The 18,397-nt window shown below is 49.3% G+C and overlaps 1 protein-coding gene across 1 annotated transcript; it reads right to left on the bottom strand.

The window, feature by feature from the left end:
- Positions 1-1,085: 1,085 nt before the first annotated feature.
- Positions 1,086-14,746, bottom strand: CRYBB2 (crystallin beta B2). The gene is made up of 5 exons (XM_046025964.1): positions 14,693-14,746; positions 11,865-11,983; positions 4,119-4,251; positions 2,935-3,077; positions 1,086-1,254 (listed from the first exon to the last, which is right to left on the bottom strand). Exons 1-5 carry the CDS (start codon positions 14,744-14,746, stop codon positions 1,086-1,088), a joined length of 618 nt encoding a protein of 205 aa, XP_045881920.1.
- Between the last annotated feature and the right edge of the window lie 3,651 nt (positions 14,747-18,397).

The raw sequence follows: 18,397 nt of genomic DNA, 5'->3' as shown, positions 1-18,397 counted from the left end.
GTGAGCATATATGCAATCCAGTATGAGACAGAGGTGACCTTGCTGCACAGAGGGGGAAATGGACTTCTCAAGAAATGGTTCCAGGACAACAGGGGCCCGAAGGGAAGAAAAACCAGCTCCAGAAAGACTGAGAATTTACATGTGATGTTAGACAACATCAAAAGTGAAAACCACTACATCCAAAGATACCGAATCCAAAGTGAAAAGAAGTTGCCCTCTGGGAGTAGATATTTGCACTACAGATAACGAGCAAACGATGACCAGTTTTCCAGAGAATGTCTGAGTTATCTTATTTCATCTCCATTGAAACCAGATGAAGGAGGCACTGTTTTTCCCCATTTTTTCCCCAAGTACAAAGATGGGGGCCCTGAGAGGCAAAATGACTTGTCTGAGGCTGGATCATTGGCCAGGACTCCGGAACAGCCATTGGAACCCAGGCCTACCGCGATGCTAAGTGATCAAGCCCACCAAGTAATGAAAGAGGGAGCACGGAACACACAAAGGCAGAGACGTGTGACTAGGGATGGGGTGGGATTGCAGGGTTGTTGGCTCCTCTGGCAGATCTAAGAAAACTGGAGTTCAAGGGGATTACACCCTAACGTGGGAATGGCAGGCAGCGGGTATACTTTTAAGGGCTGAAGCGTCCTTCACGTGCCCCTGCGAGTGGTGGTTCTCAGCAACCATGGAAAAGGGAGCTAGGAGGTCAGCCCAGCCAGCCCCTCGTGGGGCATAGGCGATTGTAAAGCAGACAAAGAAACAGAAGCTCAGAGAGGTTGGACTTTATGCCCAAGGTCACACAGCCAAGAGCCTCCATAAGAACTCTGCTGTCCTGCCCCAGCCCAGACACTCTCTGGTTCTCTTAGTCTGTCTCTGTCTCTGTCTCTGTCTGTCTGTCTCTCTCTGTCATACACACACACACACACACACACACACACACACACACACGTAATACCCGCTCCAGTTACCATTGGAGATAAAAGGCAATGCAACACAAATTGCAAGTCACACTTTATTCACTCGCCAGGAGGTCTGGGGGGGATCCTGGGCAGCAGACCAAGTCCCTGGGAAGGAGGGAAAGGCGGGCACTAGTTGGAGGGGTGGAAGGCGCCCCGTTGGTGCCACTGCATGTCGCGAATGCGGCGCACGGACTGCACCTGGGGGTGGGGAGCCCCAAAGTCACCGCTGTCCTTGTAGTCTCCCTTCTCCAGCAGGTACTGGAGCCCGCGATAGCCAGGGTACTGGTAGCCGACCCACCTGTAGGCCAGAGGGGAGGAGGGGACGTGGAGGACAGAGGAGAATCAGAAGAAGAGGGACAGAGGGATAGAGAGCGTCTTTAAGCTGTTAGGAAGGGGGGAGCTCCCAGTCATTTCTCACTTCCTGATTGTTGAGCAGGAACACCACCCTTCCAGCATCCTGCCCCTGCTTTTATCCTTCTCCTGATGGGGAGCTCACTACCTCTTGAAGCAACTTTTGACTGAAGGCCTGATGCTGGGATCAGAGGAAGGGGAGATCTCAAGCCCACTGAAGCCTAGAATAAGACAGGTCTCCTAACTGCCTCTGTCCACCATCATCCCATCCCCATGCCTGGCTGCAAGACCAAAGGAGAGGAGGCTAGGTCCCAGGAGCCTTCGTTAATCCCTTTGTCATTTGAAGTCATCACAATCTAGGGGTGGTCCTTCACTCTTTGGAGCACCTAATGAGGAGTTACAGTTTCTTCCCCTCAAAATGATACAAAGTCTTCGCCAACAAGGACCTGCCTGGCCAACACCTGTGTGCACCTGCAGCTCTACATCTTGGTCTTATGTCCTCTATCTCTGTGCACTAGCCAGTCTAGAGTTTGTAGAGTCCCTCAGACTCACCAGGCTCCTCTGACCACAGGGCCTTTGCCCATGCTGTTCTCTCTCTGGAATGACCTTCTTTCCTCTCTTTACACCTGCACTTGCTACTCTTTCTTAGGATCTAAGTTCAAGAGTCCCTCCTTCGGGGAGGAAGTCCAGATTTGTGGCAGATTCTTAAATTATTAACGGTTGACCCCAGCTAGGCTGTTAGCTCTACAGAGCAGAAGCCAGCCCTCTTTAATCTACTTTGACATACTGAGCACCAAATGTGATGCCTGGCATGTGGTGGGGCTCAACCAATTGAACAATGAATGAAGAAATAAATGAAGAGGACCATGAACACAGAACTTGGCACACAATCTTAGGAACCTGACGAACCCCAGAAAGCCAGTACATGTTGGCCAACCAGCTCTCTGGAGGGCAACAGAGTCTTGATTTTCAAATATGTTCCAATGTCAGTGGTATAAATACTCCCACTATGGCTGATTTTGACCTACCAAAGTTTCAAAAACCAGTTCACAAAAATTCTGAAAATTGAGGAATGTGCTCTCGTGAGCTGGTATGAACAGGCTCCAGCAAGCCACTACCCATAGCCCGTCTGTGAACTCCCAGAGAATCAAAGTTTGGCACAAGGAGAAATTTCCCATAGGTGATGGCCAGAGTCTATGTACCAAGGAACTTTAATTCAATGGGAAATGACACCTCCTGTTTCTAAACTCAGGGACCCATGCAGTAAAGAAGCAGCGTGGGCTGGACTTCCTGCCTCTCGCAGCAGCGTTAAGACCACTCAACTCATCCTTTCCCTTCCGGCCCCCGCTCTGCCTCATCTGCACCCCACTAATGTTCACTGTCCTCCTCTTGGGGAGGCCATGCTTTCTTTCTTCCAGAGGTAGGGTATTGGCCAAAGGGCAGATCTGGATGGGACCACGGGGGCTGAAAGCCACATACAAGCTCATGATTTCCATGCCCATTTTCCAGAGGGAAGACTGAGGTCGCAAGTATGCAAGATCAGCAGGGTCCAGGACAGAGTGGGACTCAGGACCCCAGCAGTCTGGGCTCCTGGGGCAGGGGGAGCAGGGGCTGGGTCTCCACTCACGTGCCACTCTGCACCCGCACTGATGACACCTTCTCCTGGTAGCCGTGGGCATGGAAACTGGGCACATCATCATCTATGATTTCCATCTTCTTTCCCGTGAAGTTGGGGTTCTCATAGAGGATGATCTTGTGCTCTTGGCTGTCCTGTGGATAGGGATCGGAGAAAGTGAGTGCAGGAGAGGAGTCCAGGGTGAGCCTTCCCACCTGTCCGGATGCCCCAGCACGGGGATCAACACAATCCCCCTATAGACTTCTTGTCCCATACCCCTACTACCTAAGTGTCTATACCAACAGCAATTAAACACCAGCCATTTGTTGGGGTCTCACTGGGCTGTCTTCATGTTGCACTCAAGAGTCTATACTTTAAGGCACATTCAATTCTGATAGGTCCTTTTCCCTCAGCTCTCTTTAAAAAATAATAATAAATAAATAAACCAAAATGGCAGCCATGATCTACACACAGAGAGACACAGGCTGGTGGGTACCCAAGCAGGCAGTTGGGGTATTTTGGCTTTCCTTCCTTGCCACATCTTTTCCCATCCTCCAGTTCCTGTGCCAGTTTTCTTAGTCATCCCCTTTAAACCTTTAAAGACTCTCATGTTATCCGGATATTAAGAAAACTGAGACTCAGAGGTAAAGCCGCTTGCCCAAGGTCACACAGCTGGGACCGCCAGAGCCAACATAGGAAACCAGGTCCATGGGATACTAGGTCCAAAGTTCTCCAATCTTCCCTCAAGCTCTGGGGAGAGCTAGTCTGTCTCAAGGAGGCTTGGGAGTGGCCCTGAGCACTGCCGGGCCCTGGACCCTCCCTACGAGTTCACATTCTAGTAAGAATCAGGATCAGAGAAGCACCAGAAGGTCCCACCAACATGATTTATGAACATGGGCTAACCCACCTTTTCCTCCACACCCAATCCCGGAATATCTTTTCACATCTGTTTATTAAGCAATTGCTCTGTGATGGGTTCTAACCCCAGGAATCTCAGGCAGAAAATCTGAGTATTTCCATTTTACAGATGGGGGAACTGAGGCCCAGAGAAATGAACGACTTATGCCAGGTGACACAGGAAGTGCGCCCCACCCATCAGAAAGCTCCCAGTGCTGGAGGTGAAGTCTCCATCCTGGTCCGTAATGCCCCAGCTTCAAGGTGGCAAAGAGAGGAGACAATGAGAAGAGGCGCCTCACCACTTTGATGGGCCTCAGGGAGCTGAGGGAGTCCGTCCTCCGGCTGCTGGTCCATGAGTCCCAGCGGGGGTACTCGCCCTTCTCGAACACAAACTGCTCACCCTTGCAGTTGGCTTGTTCGTAGCCCACCCAGCTGCAGTGAGACAGAAGGAAGGCAGGTCAGGCCAGCTCCAGCATCCCCGAGTAGCTCGGGCTCCCAGGGCTAGCACCTGCCCCACTCCCCCATCAAAATCCAGACGCTGCCAAGCCAAGAGCAGAATCGCCTCAGTCATCCAGAACTCAATTCTGAACCATCAATAATCCTTACTAAAAAATATAAAAAGTTCAGAGAGGAGTCAAGATGGCGGAGAAGTAGCAGGCTGAAACTACATCAGGTAGCAGGAGATCAGCTCGATAGCTTATCTAAACATTGCAAACACCTACAAATCCAACGGGAGATCGAAGAGAAGAAGAACAGCAACTCTAGAAACAGAAAATCAACCACTTTCTGAAAGGTAGGACTGGCGGAGAAGTGAATCTAAAACGACTGGAAGATAGACCACAGGGGGAGGGGCCGGCTCCCGGCAAGCGGCGGAGGAACGGAGCACAAAATCAGGACTTTTAAAAGTCTGTTCCACTGAGGGACATTGCTCTAGAGGCTAAACCGGGGTGAAGCCCACGCGGGATCAGCATGGCCGCAGGTCCCACAGGGTCACAGAAGGATCGGGGGTGTCGGAGTGTCGCAGAGCTCGCAGGTATTAGAACGGAGAAGCCGGCTGCAGAGACAGAGCCGAGGACTGAACTCTCAGCTCGGGGTTACCTTGAACTGGTCGCGGGCTGGGTGAGCTCGGAGCGCGGCTAGAGGCTGGTGATACGGGAGAGATTGGGTGCTGTCCTCTGGGGGCGCACTGAGGAGTGGGGCCCCAGGCTCTCGGCTCCTCCGGGCCGGAGACTGGGAGGCCGCCATTTTCATTCCCGTCCTCCGGAACTCTACGGAAAGCGTTCAGGGAACAGAAGCTCCCAAAAGCGAACCCGAGCCGATTACTTAGTCCGGCGGCCGGTAAGGGCGGTGCAATCCCGCCTCGGGCAAAGACACTTCAGAGTCACTACAACAGGCCCCTCCCCCAGAAGATCAACAAAATATCCAGCCAGGACGAAGTTCATCTATCAAGGAAAGTAGGTTCAACTCCTAAGAAAGCAGCGCAATTCCAGAGGAGGAGAAAGCAAAGCACAGAACTCATGGCTTTCTCCCCATGATTCTTTAGTCTTGTGGCTACTTCAATTTTTTTTTCTTTTTTCAATTTTTTTTCTTTTTTCTTTTTTCTTCTTCTGCTAAATTTTTTAAAACTTTTACCCTTTTCTTTTTTAACATTTTTTGACTAGTTTATCTAAATATATATTTTTTCTTTCTTTTTTATATTTTTTCTTTATTTGTTTTATTTTTTAAATTTTTTCTTTTTTTTTTCTGAACCTCTTTTAATCCCCTTTCTCCCCCCCCACAATTTGGGGTCTCTTCTCATTTGGTTACAGCGCATTTTTCTGGGGTCTTTGCCACCCTTTTAGTATTTTACTTGCTCCTTCATATCCTCTTATCTGGACAAAATGACAAGGCGGAAAAAATCACCACAAACAAAAGAACAAGACACAGTACCGAAGGCTAGGGACCTAATCAACACAGACATTGGTAATATGTCAGATCAAGAGTTCAGAATGACGATTCTGAACATTCTAGCCGGGCTCGAAAAAGGCATGGAAGATATTAGAGAAACCCTCTCTGGAGATATTAAAGCCCTTTCTGGAGAATTAAAGAACTAAAATCTAACCAAGTTGAAATCAAAAAAGCTATTAATGAGGTGCAATCAAAAATGGAGGCTCTCACTGCTAGGATAAATGAGGCAGAAGAAAGAATTAGTGATATAGAAGACCAAATGACAGAGAATAAAGAAGCCGAACAAAAGAGGGACAAACAGCTACTGGACCATGAGGGGAGAATTCGAGAGATAAGTGACACCATAAGACGAAACAACATTAGAATAATTGGGATTCCAGAAGAAGAAGAAACAGAGAAGGGAGCAGAAGGTCTATTGGAGAGAATTATTGGAGAGAATTTCCCTAATATGGCAAAGGGAATAAGCATCAAAATCCAGGAGATGCAGAGAACCCCCCTCAAAGTCAACAAGAATAGGTCCACACCCCGTCACCTAATAGTAAAATTTACAAGTCTTAGTGACAAAGAGAAAATCCTGAAAGCAGCCCGAGAAAAGAAGTCTGTAACATACAATGGTAAAAATATTAGATTGGCAGCAGACTTATCCACAGAGACCTGGCAGGCCAGGAAGAGCTGGCATGATATATTCAGAGCACTCAACGAGAAAAACATGCAGCCAAGAATACTCTATCCAGCTAGGCTATCATTGAAAATAGAAGGAGAGATAAAAAGCTTCCAGGACAAACAAAAACTGAAAGAATTTGCAAACACCAAACCAGCTCTACAGGAAATATTGAAAGGGGTCCTCTAAGCAAAGAGAGAGCCTAAAAGTAGTAGATCAGAATATACAATATACAGTAACAGTCACCTTACAGGCTAATAATGGCACTAAATTCATATCTCTCAATAGTTAACCTGAATGTTAATGGGCTAAATGCCCCAATCAAAAGACACAGGGTATCAGAATGGATAAAAAAACAAAACCCATCAATATGTTGCCTACAAGAACTCATTTAGACGTGAAGACACCTCCAGATTTAAAGTGAGGGGGTGGAAAACAATTTACCATGCTAATGGGCATCAGAAGAAAGCTGGGGTGGCAATCCTTATATCAGGTCAATTAGATTTTAAGCCAAAGACTATAATAAGAGATGAGGAAGGACACTATATCCTACTCAAAGGGTCTGTCCAACAAGAAGATCTAACAATTTTAAATATCTATGCCCCTAACGTGGGAGCAGCCAACTATATCAACCAATTAATAACAAAATCAAAGAAACACATCAATAATAATACAATAATAGTAGGGAACTTTAACACTCCCCTCACTGAAATGGACAGATCATCCAAGCAAAAGATCAACAAGGAAATAAAGGCCTTAAATGACACACTGGACCAGATGGACATCACAGATATATTCAGAACATTTCATCCCAAAGCAACAGAATACACATTCTTCTCTAGTGCACATGGAACCTTCTCCAGAATAGATCACATCCTGGGTCACAAATCATGTCTCAACTGGTATCAAAAGATTGGGATCATTCCCTGCATATTTTCAGACCACAATGCTCTGAAGCTAGAACTCAATCACAAGAGGAAAGCTGGAAAGAACCCAAATACATGGAGACTAAACAGCATCCTTCTAAAGAATGAATGGGTCAACCAGGAAATTAAAGAAGAATTGAAAAAATTCATGGAAACAAATGATAATGAAAACACAACAGTTCAAAATCTATGGGACACAGCAAAGGCAGTCCTGAGAGGAAAATATATAGCGGTACAAGCCTTTCTCAAGAAACAAGAAAGGTCTCAAGTACACAACCTAACCCTACACGTAAAGGAGCTGGAGAAAGAACAAGAAAGAAACCCTAAACCCAGCAGGAGAAGAGAAATCATAAAGATCAGAGCAGAAATCAATGAAATAGAAACCAAAAAAACAATAGAAAAAATCAATGAAACTAGGAGCTGGTTCTTTGAAAGAATCAATAAGATTGATAAACCCCTGGCCAGACTCATCAAAAAGAAAAGAGAAAGGACCCAAATCAATCAAATCATGAATGAAAGAGGAGAGATCACAACTAACACCAAAGAAATACAGACAATTATAAGAACATACTATGAGCAACTCTACGCCAACAAATTGGCCAATCTGGAAGAAATGGATGCATTCCTAGAGACATATAAACTACCACAACTGAACCAGGAAGAAATAGAAAACCTGAACAGGCCCATAACCAGTAAGGAGATTGAAACAGTCATCAAAAATCTCCAAACAAACAAAAGCCCAGGGCCAGACGGCTTCCCAGGGGAATTCTACCAAACATTTAAAGAAGAACTCATGCCTATGAAACTGTTCCAAAAAATAGAAACGGAAGGAAAACTTCCAAACTCATTCTATGAGGCCAGCATCACCTTGATCCCAAAACCAGACAAGGATCCCACCAAAAAAGAGAACTACAGACCAATATCCTTGATGAACACAGACGCAAAAATTCTCGCCAAAATACTAGCCAATAGGATTCAACAGTACATTAAAAGGATTATTCACCACGATCAAGTGGGATTTATTCCAGGGCTGCAGGGTTGGTTCAACATCCGCAAATCAATCAATGTGATACAACACATTAATAAAAGAAAGAACAAGAACCATATGATACTCTCAATAGATGCTGAAAAAGCATTTGACAAAGTACAGCATCCCTTCCTGATCAAAACTCTTCAAAGTGTAGGGATAGAGGGCACATACCTCAATATTATCAAAGCCATCTATGAAAAACCCACCGCAAATATCATTCTCAATGGAGAAAAACTGAAAGCTTTTCCGTTAAGGTCAGGAACACGGCAGGGATGTCCATTATCACCACTGCTATTCAACATAGTACTAGAAGTCCTAGCCTCAGCAATCAGACAACAAAAAGAAATTAAAGGCATCCAAATTGGTAAAGAAGAAGTCAAACTATCACTCTTCGCAGATGATATGATACTATATGTGGAAAACCCAAAAGACTCTACTCCAAAACTGCTAGAACTTGTCCAGGAATTCAGTAAAGTGTCAGGATATAAAATCAATGCACAGAAATCAGTTGCATTTCTGTACACCAACAACAAGACAGAAGAAAGAGAAATTAAGGAGTCAATCCCATTTACAATTGCACCCAAAACTATAAGATACCTAGGAATAAACCTAACCAAAGAGGCTAAGAAACTATACACAGAAAATTATAAAGTACTCATGAAAGAAATTGAGGAAGACACAAAGAAATGGAAAAATGTTCCATGCTCCTGGATTGGAAGAATAAATATTGTGAAAATGTCCATGCTACCTAAAGCAATCTACACATTTAATGCAATCCCTATCAAAATACCATCCATTTTTTTCAAAGAAATGGAACAAATAATCCTAAAATTTATATGGAACCAGAAAAGACCTCGAATAGCCAAAGGAATATTGAAAAAGAAAGCCAAAGTTGGTGGTATCACAATTCCGGACTTCAAGCTCTATTACAAAGCTGTCATCATCAAGACAACATGGTACTGGCACAAAAACAGACACATAGATCAGTGGAACAGAATAGAGAGCCCAGAAATCGACCCTCAACTCTATGGTCAACTCATCTTCGACAAAGCAGGAAAGAATGTCCAATGGAAAAAAGACAGCCTCTTCAATAAATGGTGCTGGGAAAATTGGACAGCCACATGCAGAAAAATGAAATTGAACCACTTCCTTACACCACACACGAAAATAGACTCCAAATGGATGAAGGACCTCAATGTGATAAAGGAATCCATCAAAATCCTTGAGGAGAAAGCAGGCAGCAACCTCTTCGACCTCAGCCGCAGCAACATCTTCCTAGGAACAATGGCAAAGGCAAGGGAAGCAAGGGCAAAAATGAACTATTGGGATTTCATCAAGATCAAAAGCTTTTGCACAGCAAAGGAAACAGTTAACAAAACCAAAAGACAACTGACAGAATGGGAGAAGATATTTGCAAACGACATATCAGATAAAGGGCTAGTCTCCAAAATCTATAAGGAACTTAGCAAACTCAACACCCAAAGAACAAACAATCCAATCAAGAAATGGGCAGAGGACATGAACAGACATTTCTGCAAAGAAGACATCCAGATGGCCAACAGACACATGAAAAAGTGCTCCACGTCACTCGGCATCAGGGAAATACAAATCAAAACCACAATGAGATATCACCTCACACCAGTCAGAATGGCTAAAATTAACAAGTCAGGAAATGACAGATGCTGGCGAGGATGCGGAGAAAGGGGAACCCTCCTCCACTGTTGGTGGGAATGCAAGCTGGTGTAACCACTCTGGAAAACAGCATGGAGGTTCCTCAAAATGTTGAAAATAGAACTATCCTATGACCCAGCAATTGCACTACTGGGTATTTACCCTAAAGATACAGACGTAGTGATCCGAAGGGGCACGTGTACCCGAATGTTTATAGCAGCAATGTCTACAATAGCCAAACTATGGAAAGAACCTAGATGTCCATCAACAGATGAATGGATAAAGAAGATGTGGTATATATACACAATGGAATACTATGCAGCCATCAAAAGAAATGAAATCTTGCCATTTGCGACGACGTGGATGGAACTAGAGCTTATCATGCTTAGTGAAATAAGTCAATCGGAGAAAGACAACTATCATATGATCTCCCTGATATGAGGACATGGAGAAGCAACATGGGGGGTTAGGGGGATAGGAGAAGAATAAATGAAACAAGATGGGATTGGGAGGGAGACAAACCATAAATGACTCTTAATCTCACAAAACAAACTGGGGGTTGCTGGGGGGAGGTGGGATTGGGAGAGGGGGAGGGGGCTATGGACATTGGGGAGGGGAGGCGAACCATAAGAGACTATGGACTCTGAAAAACAACCTGAGGGTTTTGAAGGGTCAGGGGTGGGAGGTTGGGGGAACAGGTGGTGGGTAATAGGGAGGGCACGTTTTGCATGGAGCACTGGGTGTTGTGCAAAAACAATGAATACTGTTATTCTGAAAAAAATAAATAAAATGGGAAAAAATATAAAAAGTTCTATTTCTAAAAAAAAGAAAGTAGAGAGGTGTCAAGTTCTTTTGAGAAATCCTTCCATCCAAATGTTAACATAAAAAGGCAACTGAGAATCAGATACAGTGTTTAAATGGTCAAAATTTCACTTGTCTGGGAAGACGTTCTCCTGGGCCCACCAGATGCTCTGAGTATGCTGGATAATGGAGGCCTGAGGGGACCCTTCCTTTGGCTGTGTTCTCCACACCCGCAGACTCTGACCTAAGTGAAATCATTGTACTCTGCAGAATATCCTGAGAACCTTGAGCTGTGGGATGGGTCACCCAGGATCCCCAACCCTACCAGGATCCCTGACCTCTTGGGAGGGGGTCATGGGGGGGCGCCCCCAATTCCTGAGGCTCTTGCAAAGAAGGAGTGTTCAGGGAACCACAAGGACAGACCCCTGCGGGCTGCGCTGAGCTATGTGTTACAATTAGGGCAGGGACACATCTTACCAGCCAGCTTGCCTTCTCTCCAGGGTCAGGGACCCAAGGCTGCTAGCCCCCAAATGTGCCAGTGAATCTGCTGAGATCCGGTATGGCTGGGATTAGGGAAGGGGATGGTGAATACAGAGCTGGAACATCTGACTTTAAACCTCACAGGAGAGGGAGGACACTCCCAGAGCCAGAGACTGACAACTCTAGAAACCTCCATGAGAGTCACTTTGTCCATCTTCCTGCCTCGAGGAAGTGGCTGGCCTTGGGGTCATGCTTTTCCCACCCTTGGAAGTCAAGGCTCAGAGAAGGAAGTTGCTGGTCCAGTGATACACACTGTGAAACTGGTGGAGTTTGAATCTGAACCCAGCTCTATCGGACCCCAAAGCAAGAATCGTCTCCAGAGGCTGTCAGCCACCAAATCACACAGTCCAGGGGGCACAATAAAGGCAGATCCCCCCAGCTCCACAGCCCAGTTGCCTCACCCTGGTGGCCCCCAACGACACGAGCCCTCCCTGCCCGCGCACCCCGCCCTCCACCCCCTGGTACGTACGGTCCAGCCTGCACCAGGACAGAGCCCGCCTTCTCCACGCCAGTCTCCTTCAGGTTGGGGCAGGGCCCGCTGAGCTCATGCGAGTGGCCCTGGAAATTCTCCTGCTCAAAGATGATGATCTGTAGCAGAAGGAGAGTGTCAGACCCGTCACCATGGGGAGGAGGGAAGCAAGGCATTGGGGATGGGGAGGGGGCTCTGAGAACCTCTGGGGATGCTGCCTGGCTCCTCTCTCAGGAGTCACAGACCCAACAGGGAGTCAGACAGCCCCGGCTCCGCCAGTCCCCAGCTGTGAGACCTTGAGCCAGGACTTTGCCTCACTGAGCCTCGGTTGCTCCATCTGTGAAATGGGAAATGACAGAACCTACCTGATGGGGTTGCTGGAAGGATTCAGAGAAGAGTCACGGTTCGCACACAGTGTTTGCTCTGTTTGTGGGAGGCAGACTCCTGGGAATTAAGGGATGTCTTACAGAGCCCGAGGGCCTAAGCGGCAGAGTTGAAGTTGGAGTCCAAGTTTATCTGATGCCATTTCCATCGGGGCAGCCTTTGCAAACTAACGTGCACACAAAGCCTCTGGGATCTTGAGGAAATGTGGTTTCTGAGAGAGCCGGTCCCAAGGTGCAGCCCCAGAGGCTGATTTTCTCATGAGCTCGCAGGTGAGGTAGGACTTCTGTTGCTCCTGCTAGAGCCAGCCCACCGCCCTACACATCTACACCATCTCACCCCTGGTTCTGCAGGGCCCCTTCTGACCACCCCCCGGGATGCTTCTTAAAGGGGCTTCCCTCCCTTTGCCTCACCTGGCGCTCTCAGCAACCCAGGGAAGGGGACAGTGGGATCCCCATCAGGGAGGTGGAAGGGGCCCCCAAGAATGTTAACTGGGAGGCCAGCCGCCACCTTCCATGATTGCAGAGCCCATTTGGGGGCTGGGGTTCTGTAGCGCACTTCCCCAGGGAGCTGTCCCTGGGGGAAGAGCAGGGCTCAGGGTAGCAGGCTCCCAGAGGGGACGGCTGCACAATGCACAGGGTCAGCACTAGCTGGGTAAACACATCCCTCTCTCCCAGGCTAGGGATTAGCGAGATAAAGCCAGGACCAGGAGGCCCCGTGGGGCTCCGAGACAAATTCCATGGGCTCAGTACAGCCTTTGTGGTCACTGACTTGACCGCAGGAGGGTCAGGGGACACGGGCTCTGATGTCACCTTGTTGCATCCGGCCACAAAACCTTGGGAAGCAACTTGGTTGGTTCGAGCCTCAGGGGGCCCATTTGTAGAATGGGGGAATCACTTCTCTTTTGCAGGGTACTGGGAGACTCAAGAACAGGGATGCTAGGGGCTGGTGGTTGACAACCCTGGCCTGGATATGAGGGCTTGCAGCGGGGACGAGGACAAGGAAGCTCAGCCTCTCCTTGTAGCCACAAGTCCTCAGGGAGCCCGGAAGCTCAGTGTTATTATTACTGCTATTGTTTGTGGGACTTTCCACAAGGGGACTCACATTTTACACAATATCTAACCTTCCTATGTCTGTGGAATGTGCTCGACCAGTCCAAACGAGGACTGTCTCTCACGGAAGAGACACCTCGGATCTTGCAGATTTAGAATAGGAAGGAAATCATGGAAAATCGCTCTCTCATAACGATTCTATTGATTCTCCATGAGGCTCTATCGGGTTTAATGAATGAGAATACGAGAATTAATTTCCGTTTCTTTGTCCTTGTTTATCGTGGTGGCTAGGTCATGTTAAATCGCATGCGCGACTGGCTTTCTGTGTCTAGGGGACAGAGGGGGTCTGAACATGACACAGAGGCCTTTGCACTGGTCCTCAGACTTACATGGCTCACGCCCACCTCTGGGCCTTTGCACTCGCTGCACCCTCCGTCTGGAATGTTCTCCCCTACCCCCACCTGGTGCACAGGGCTGTTGACCCAGATCTCTGCTCTCATGCCACCTCCCTCAGAGAGGCCTCCCTGATCACCTCCGCTAACACCACCTTTCCTCATTCATCCCGACTCTGTACCCCTTTCCCTGTTCCATGTTTCCTGAAACACTTCCCACTCCTTGAAGTCCTAGATTTGTTTGTTTGCTGTGTGTCTTTCCTCTAGAAAGTAAGAATGGGGTTAGTGGCGGGGGGGGGGGGGGGGTTGCTGCATCGGCTCAAGCTTTCCCGGGCTGGGGGAGGGCAGTGCCTGGCCAGGGACCCTGAAGCAGAGGGCCACAGGACAGAGCCAGGCAGAGGCGGCCAGGTGGATGGTTGCTGGTAGAAGCTTGGGTACAGATTGGGTATGATGAGCCCCCTGTCATTGGGTTAGGATCCACTACCCCTCCCCACCCCCAGGGTCCTAGGAGGGCAGGGCAGACAAGGAAACAAAATGATAACCTGCTGTTACGTGGACACACCACACTCCAGGGTGAGCTGGTTTCCTCATCACACCCACCATGCGTTGTGAATCCAGTTCTCCCCGTCTTACAAAGAAGGGAGCTGAAGCTCAGAGAGTTCAGGTGACTGGCCCAGGACACACAGCAGGTTGGGAATCCCAATTGGTTCCTGGGTCCGCCCCAGCTCTAGGGAGCCTCCATGGGCATTGGGGTACGGGGTAAGGCAGAGACACTGAAGTCACCAACGCTGGAGACCAGTGTCAGGAATCTCGGCGTGCCAGTTGTGGGCTGGGGAGGGGTCTGCAGAATCAGCGTCCTACCCTGGACGCAAGTTGGGGAGACTGAAGCCCAGAGAGGGGAGCTTCAGGAAGAAAGATGCCAACTTGGCTTTCCAGAAGGGAAACTGAGGTGGGAAGAGGCACTCTGCTTGCCCGCCCTGCTCTCTCCCACCACAGTACTGACCTTGGGGTTGAGGGGCTGTGGTTTGCCCGCTTGGGTCTGGTGGTCTGAGGCCATGGTGGGTGGTCCTGTGGAGGAATGACCTGGAAGAGATGTGGAAAGCGGCCGTGAGGACCTCTCTGGGCCCCCAGCTTTCTCACTTGGGGGCCTCCAGGCTTCTCTGCTCCAGCCCTAGAGCCTGCTTTTGGTCACCCTGGTCTCCAGTGGTTCCAGAGCAGCGGGGTCCGAGAGAAGCAGTCTGAACTTCCATCCTTAGCTTCATTTCTTTGTGTCCAGGCCAGTTCCAGAGGGGGAAAACGAGGTCCGCTAAGGAAGTGGTGGTAAACTAGAGCTTCAGCTGGGTCCCCAATGGGTCCCCCGTCAGTTGGCTCCAGAAGGCAAAGCAGAAGGCAAAAATTTCCTGACCGGAAGAAAAGCGCAGGCCACAGCACCCACACAGTGGCCATGCTTGGCCACACTCTGGGTCCCCCTTTGCATCTTCCAGAGCCCCTTCTCCTCCCTGCCTCTCACCCCACCTTCCACCTCCGGATTGCCTCCCCGCCCTTGCCCAGTACACCGAAAGCTCCTCTTTGCCGTCCATCTTCTGGCCCCCCGTGAGCGCACACATCTGGGATGGAAGGCGAACTACAGAAAGCAAAGGAGTGAGTGTGATGCCGGACTATCCGGCACCGTGGTAGGCAGCCACAGGGAGCATTCCTTGGAGGTGAGAACGTCAGAAAAGTCTGGAACGCCGGCACTGCCTTCTTTCCCACAGGAGGGGCAGTGAACCCAAGCCTGTGTGTCCCCGCTGAGGACGGGAGACCAGAACTCCTGCTCCAGAGAGAATGTCCAGCTTCCAGAAGCCCTTTCCACACCAGAGGCTGGGCCGGGCCATCCCCCAGAAAGAAGAAATTTGAATAAGCAGCTTGGGGGTCAAACCTGCTCTTCTCTCCTAAGTAACCAGCCCTGTGAGCCTGTCACAGGGTCAGAGGCCCAGCCGTGCAGCCCTGGTCATTGGCCTTCTCACACTTAAATTAAGCTCAGTTGGTTCAGTGTGGGGGTGCTGGTTCCACTGTCCACTGGCATTGAGGTCCTGGGCGTGTCATCCTCTCTGTGCCTCAGTTTCCCACCCTGCCAAGTGGGGACAGTCATGGCGCCCAACAGTGTCTATGAACAGGTTGTGACGATTGGATGCCATGATGCAGGAAGACAGGCCGCATTTGGCAGGGGCGCTTGGTAAGTAGCCGCTGCGATGGCATTCGCTGGGTTATTTCCACCAACCTTCAGCGGCCTTGAAATCCCCTGTTGCTAGGAGCACCCAGAGAGCCCCGGCGGCTTCCTAGCCACTAATAGTCCCAACGCTAGATGAGGAGCAGGCACCTGGGAATGAGGATATGAGGAGGGCTGGCTCACCAGCCTAAAAACGATGCTGAACCTTCACTGGTTTGATTCCTTCCATGCACCAACCCTTGGAGTCTCCTCCCTCGTCACTAGCGAAACAAAGATGCTGGTGGACCGGTTCTTATTAATAGAGAGTATTGCCTGTGTCCGATCTGTGTGCCACACCACCCACCGTTACCTCGAAGGCCCACGATGAAAGAGGTTTTATGACCCATCTCCCCATTTAACAGAAACGAAAACTGAGGCTTCGAGCATGGAAGTCTTTGCCCAAGGTCTCCATGTCCGAAGGGGGTAGCTCCTGGATTCGAACCCAGGCCTCCCACACTCTCCATCAGGAATAAGGATGAGAGAAAAAGGCAAGGCAAGCAAGCGAGGCATTCTTACCAGTGACACCAGCCCCCGAGAGTGCCCGTGGAGCCCGGGCGGCGGGAGGTGGCATTTATACCTTCCCCAGGAGTGCCGGTGCCAAGACGGGTGATCGCTGCATCCCCAGAGAAAGCAGGACGAGAATGCTGGATTAAGCCCACACCAAAGCCCGGGTCAGCAAATGCCCACAGACATTGTGTCTCTGCACAATAATGTCATTAGCTTTTGGATTCGGCCACGCCAGGGTGGTCAGGCGGCTGGGCAAGGGGATGCCCACTTTGCATGCATCAGCCGTCTGGCTGCCAGGACCGAGGGCATGCTGGGTTCACTGGTGTGATCAGTAGAGCCCTGGGGGAAGGCAGACAGAGGTAAATCTCAGTGGCCCTGGGTGAGGGGGAAAAAACAAGGAAAGGAGAGTGGCTTGCCAGGGACCGGCATCCACCCACCCACCCATCCATCCATTCATTCAACAAATGTTCATCAGACATTTACTTGGTGCCAAGCTCTGTTCCGGGGGTAGTGTCGGGGAGGGACTCCAGCCCAGTCTAGACAGTCCAGGAGAGCTCCCAGGAAGATACAGAGTCCTCGGGGATGGGGACAAATTAGCGTAGGAAACCGGGCTGGAAGGAGTTCCAAACAGAAAGGGACCGTGTGCGGAGGCTAGTGTGTTACTTGAAGATCTGTATGCAGGTTAATGAAGCTGAAAGTTGGCAGGGCCCAGGCCAGGGAGTCAAGGTGGAGAGCGGCCTGATGTTGCAGACGAGGAGGGTGAGTTTCCCGCTGAAGACCCCGGGCCGTCCTAGCACCTGCTGTTCTTAAGTGGGTCCTAAGAGCACCCCCAAGAGGTTTCTCCAAACCTCAGGGGGCTTTGGGTCCTACGAGCACCCACTGCCCCATTGGCCCTTGGCCTTGATGCACATTTCCTCCACTGTGTGTCTCTTTCTAGAAGCCAGTCTGTGTCTTGACCAGATCCAAGATCAGGCAGGAGAGAGGGAACAGCCCTGGGGCTCAGAGACCAGATTCGAGTGAGACTTGCTCTCCCCCACCTTCCATGCCCCTGACAGACAGACAGACAGACAGGCAGACAGGCAGACAGACACCAACCTGCTGCTTCTGTCTGTAACACTTCTCACCACCTGACATGACGCTGTTCCTTTATTCGCCATCTTTCCTATTAGAAGGTAAGCCTCACGGGGGGAGGGCCACTGCCTGCCTGGTTCACTGTGGAACCCACTGAGTGCAGCACCTGATGCCTGGGGGCGGGGAGGGGATTTATTCATTGTCTGGGGCCACCATAGCAAGGGACTGAGACCGAGGGGCTTAAAACAACAGAAACTTGGGGTAGCCAAATAGTGCAGCCTCTATGGAAACAGGATGGTGGTTCCTCCAAAAATTATCAGTAAAATTCCCCTATCACCGCTTATGATTCTGCTTATGGATACTCAACCCCAAAGAATCAAAAGCAGGGCCTCAAACAGATACTCAGATGCCCACATTCACGGCAGCCAAAAGGCAGTAGCCAAAAGGCAGAAACAACCCAAACGTTTGTTGACAGGTGAATGCATCAGCAGAAGTTATCCATAAAAGGGAATACAATTCAGCCTTTAAAAAAGAAGGGAATTAGGGGCGCCTGGGTGGCTCAGTGGTTTAGGCCTCTGCCTTCGGCTCAGGTCATGATCCCAGGGTCCTGGGATCGAGCCCCGCATCGGGCTCTCTGCTCTACGGGGAGCCTGCTTCCTCCTCTCTCTCTGCCTGTCTCTCTGTCTAGTTGTGATTTCTCTCTGTCACATAAATAAAAATAAAATAAAATAAAAAAAGAAGGGAATTTGACCCGTGTTAGGACATGGATGAACCTTGGGGACATGATGCTAAGGGAAATATACCAGCCGCAAAGTCCAAATCCTGCACGATGCCGCTTATGTGAGATTCCTGGGGTAGCTAAATTTATAGAGACAGGAGGTA

This window comes from Meles meles, chromosome 12 (genome assembly GCF_922984935.1).
Source record: "Meles meles chromosome 12, mMelMel3.1 paternal haplotype, whole genome shotgun sequence".
Taxonomy (NCBI): Eukaryota; Metazoa; Chordata; class Mammalia; order Carnivora; family Mustelidae; genus Meles; species Meles meles.
Note: the sequence above shows the minus strand (reverse complement) of the source record. Positions and strands in the feature narration are given on the sequence as shown.

Excerpts from the sequence above, each read along its gene's own strand:
- CRYBB2 (XM_046025964.1), bottom strand. The coding sequence starts at position 14,746 with ATGGCCTCAGACCACCAGACCCAAGCGGGCAAACCACAGCCCCTCAAC. Across the intron at positions 3,078-4,118 it reads CCCTGAGGCCCATCAAAGTG|GACAGCCAAGAGCACAAGAT; the intron begins GTGAGGCGCCTC and ends CCCTATCCACAG. Across the intron at positions 1,255-2,934 it reads GTGCGGGTGCAGAGTGGCAC|GTGGGTCGGCTACCAGTACC; the intron begins GTGAGTGGAGAC and ends TCTGGCCTACAG.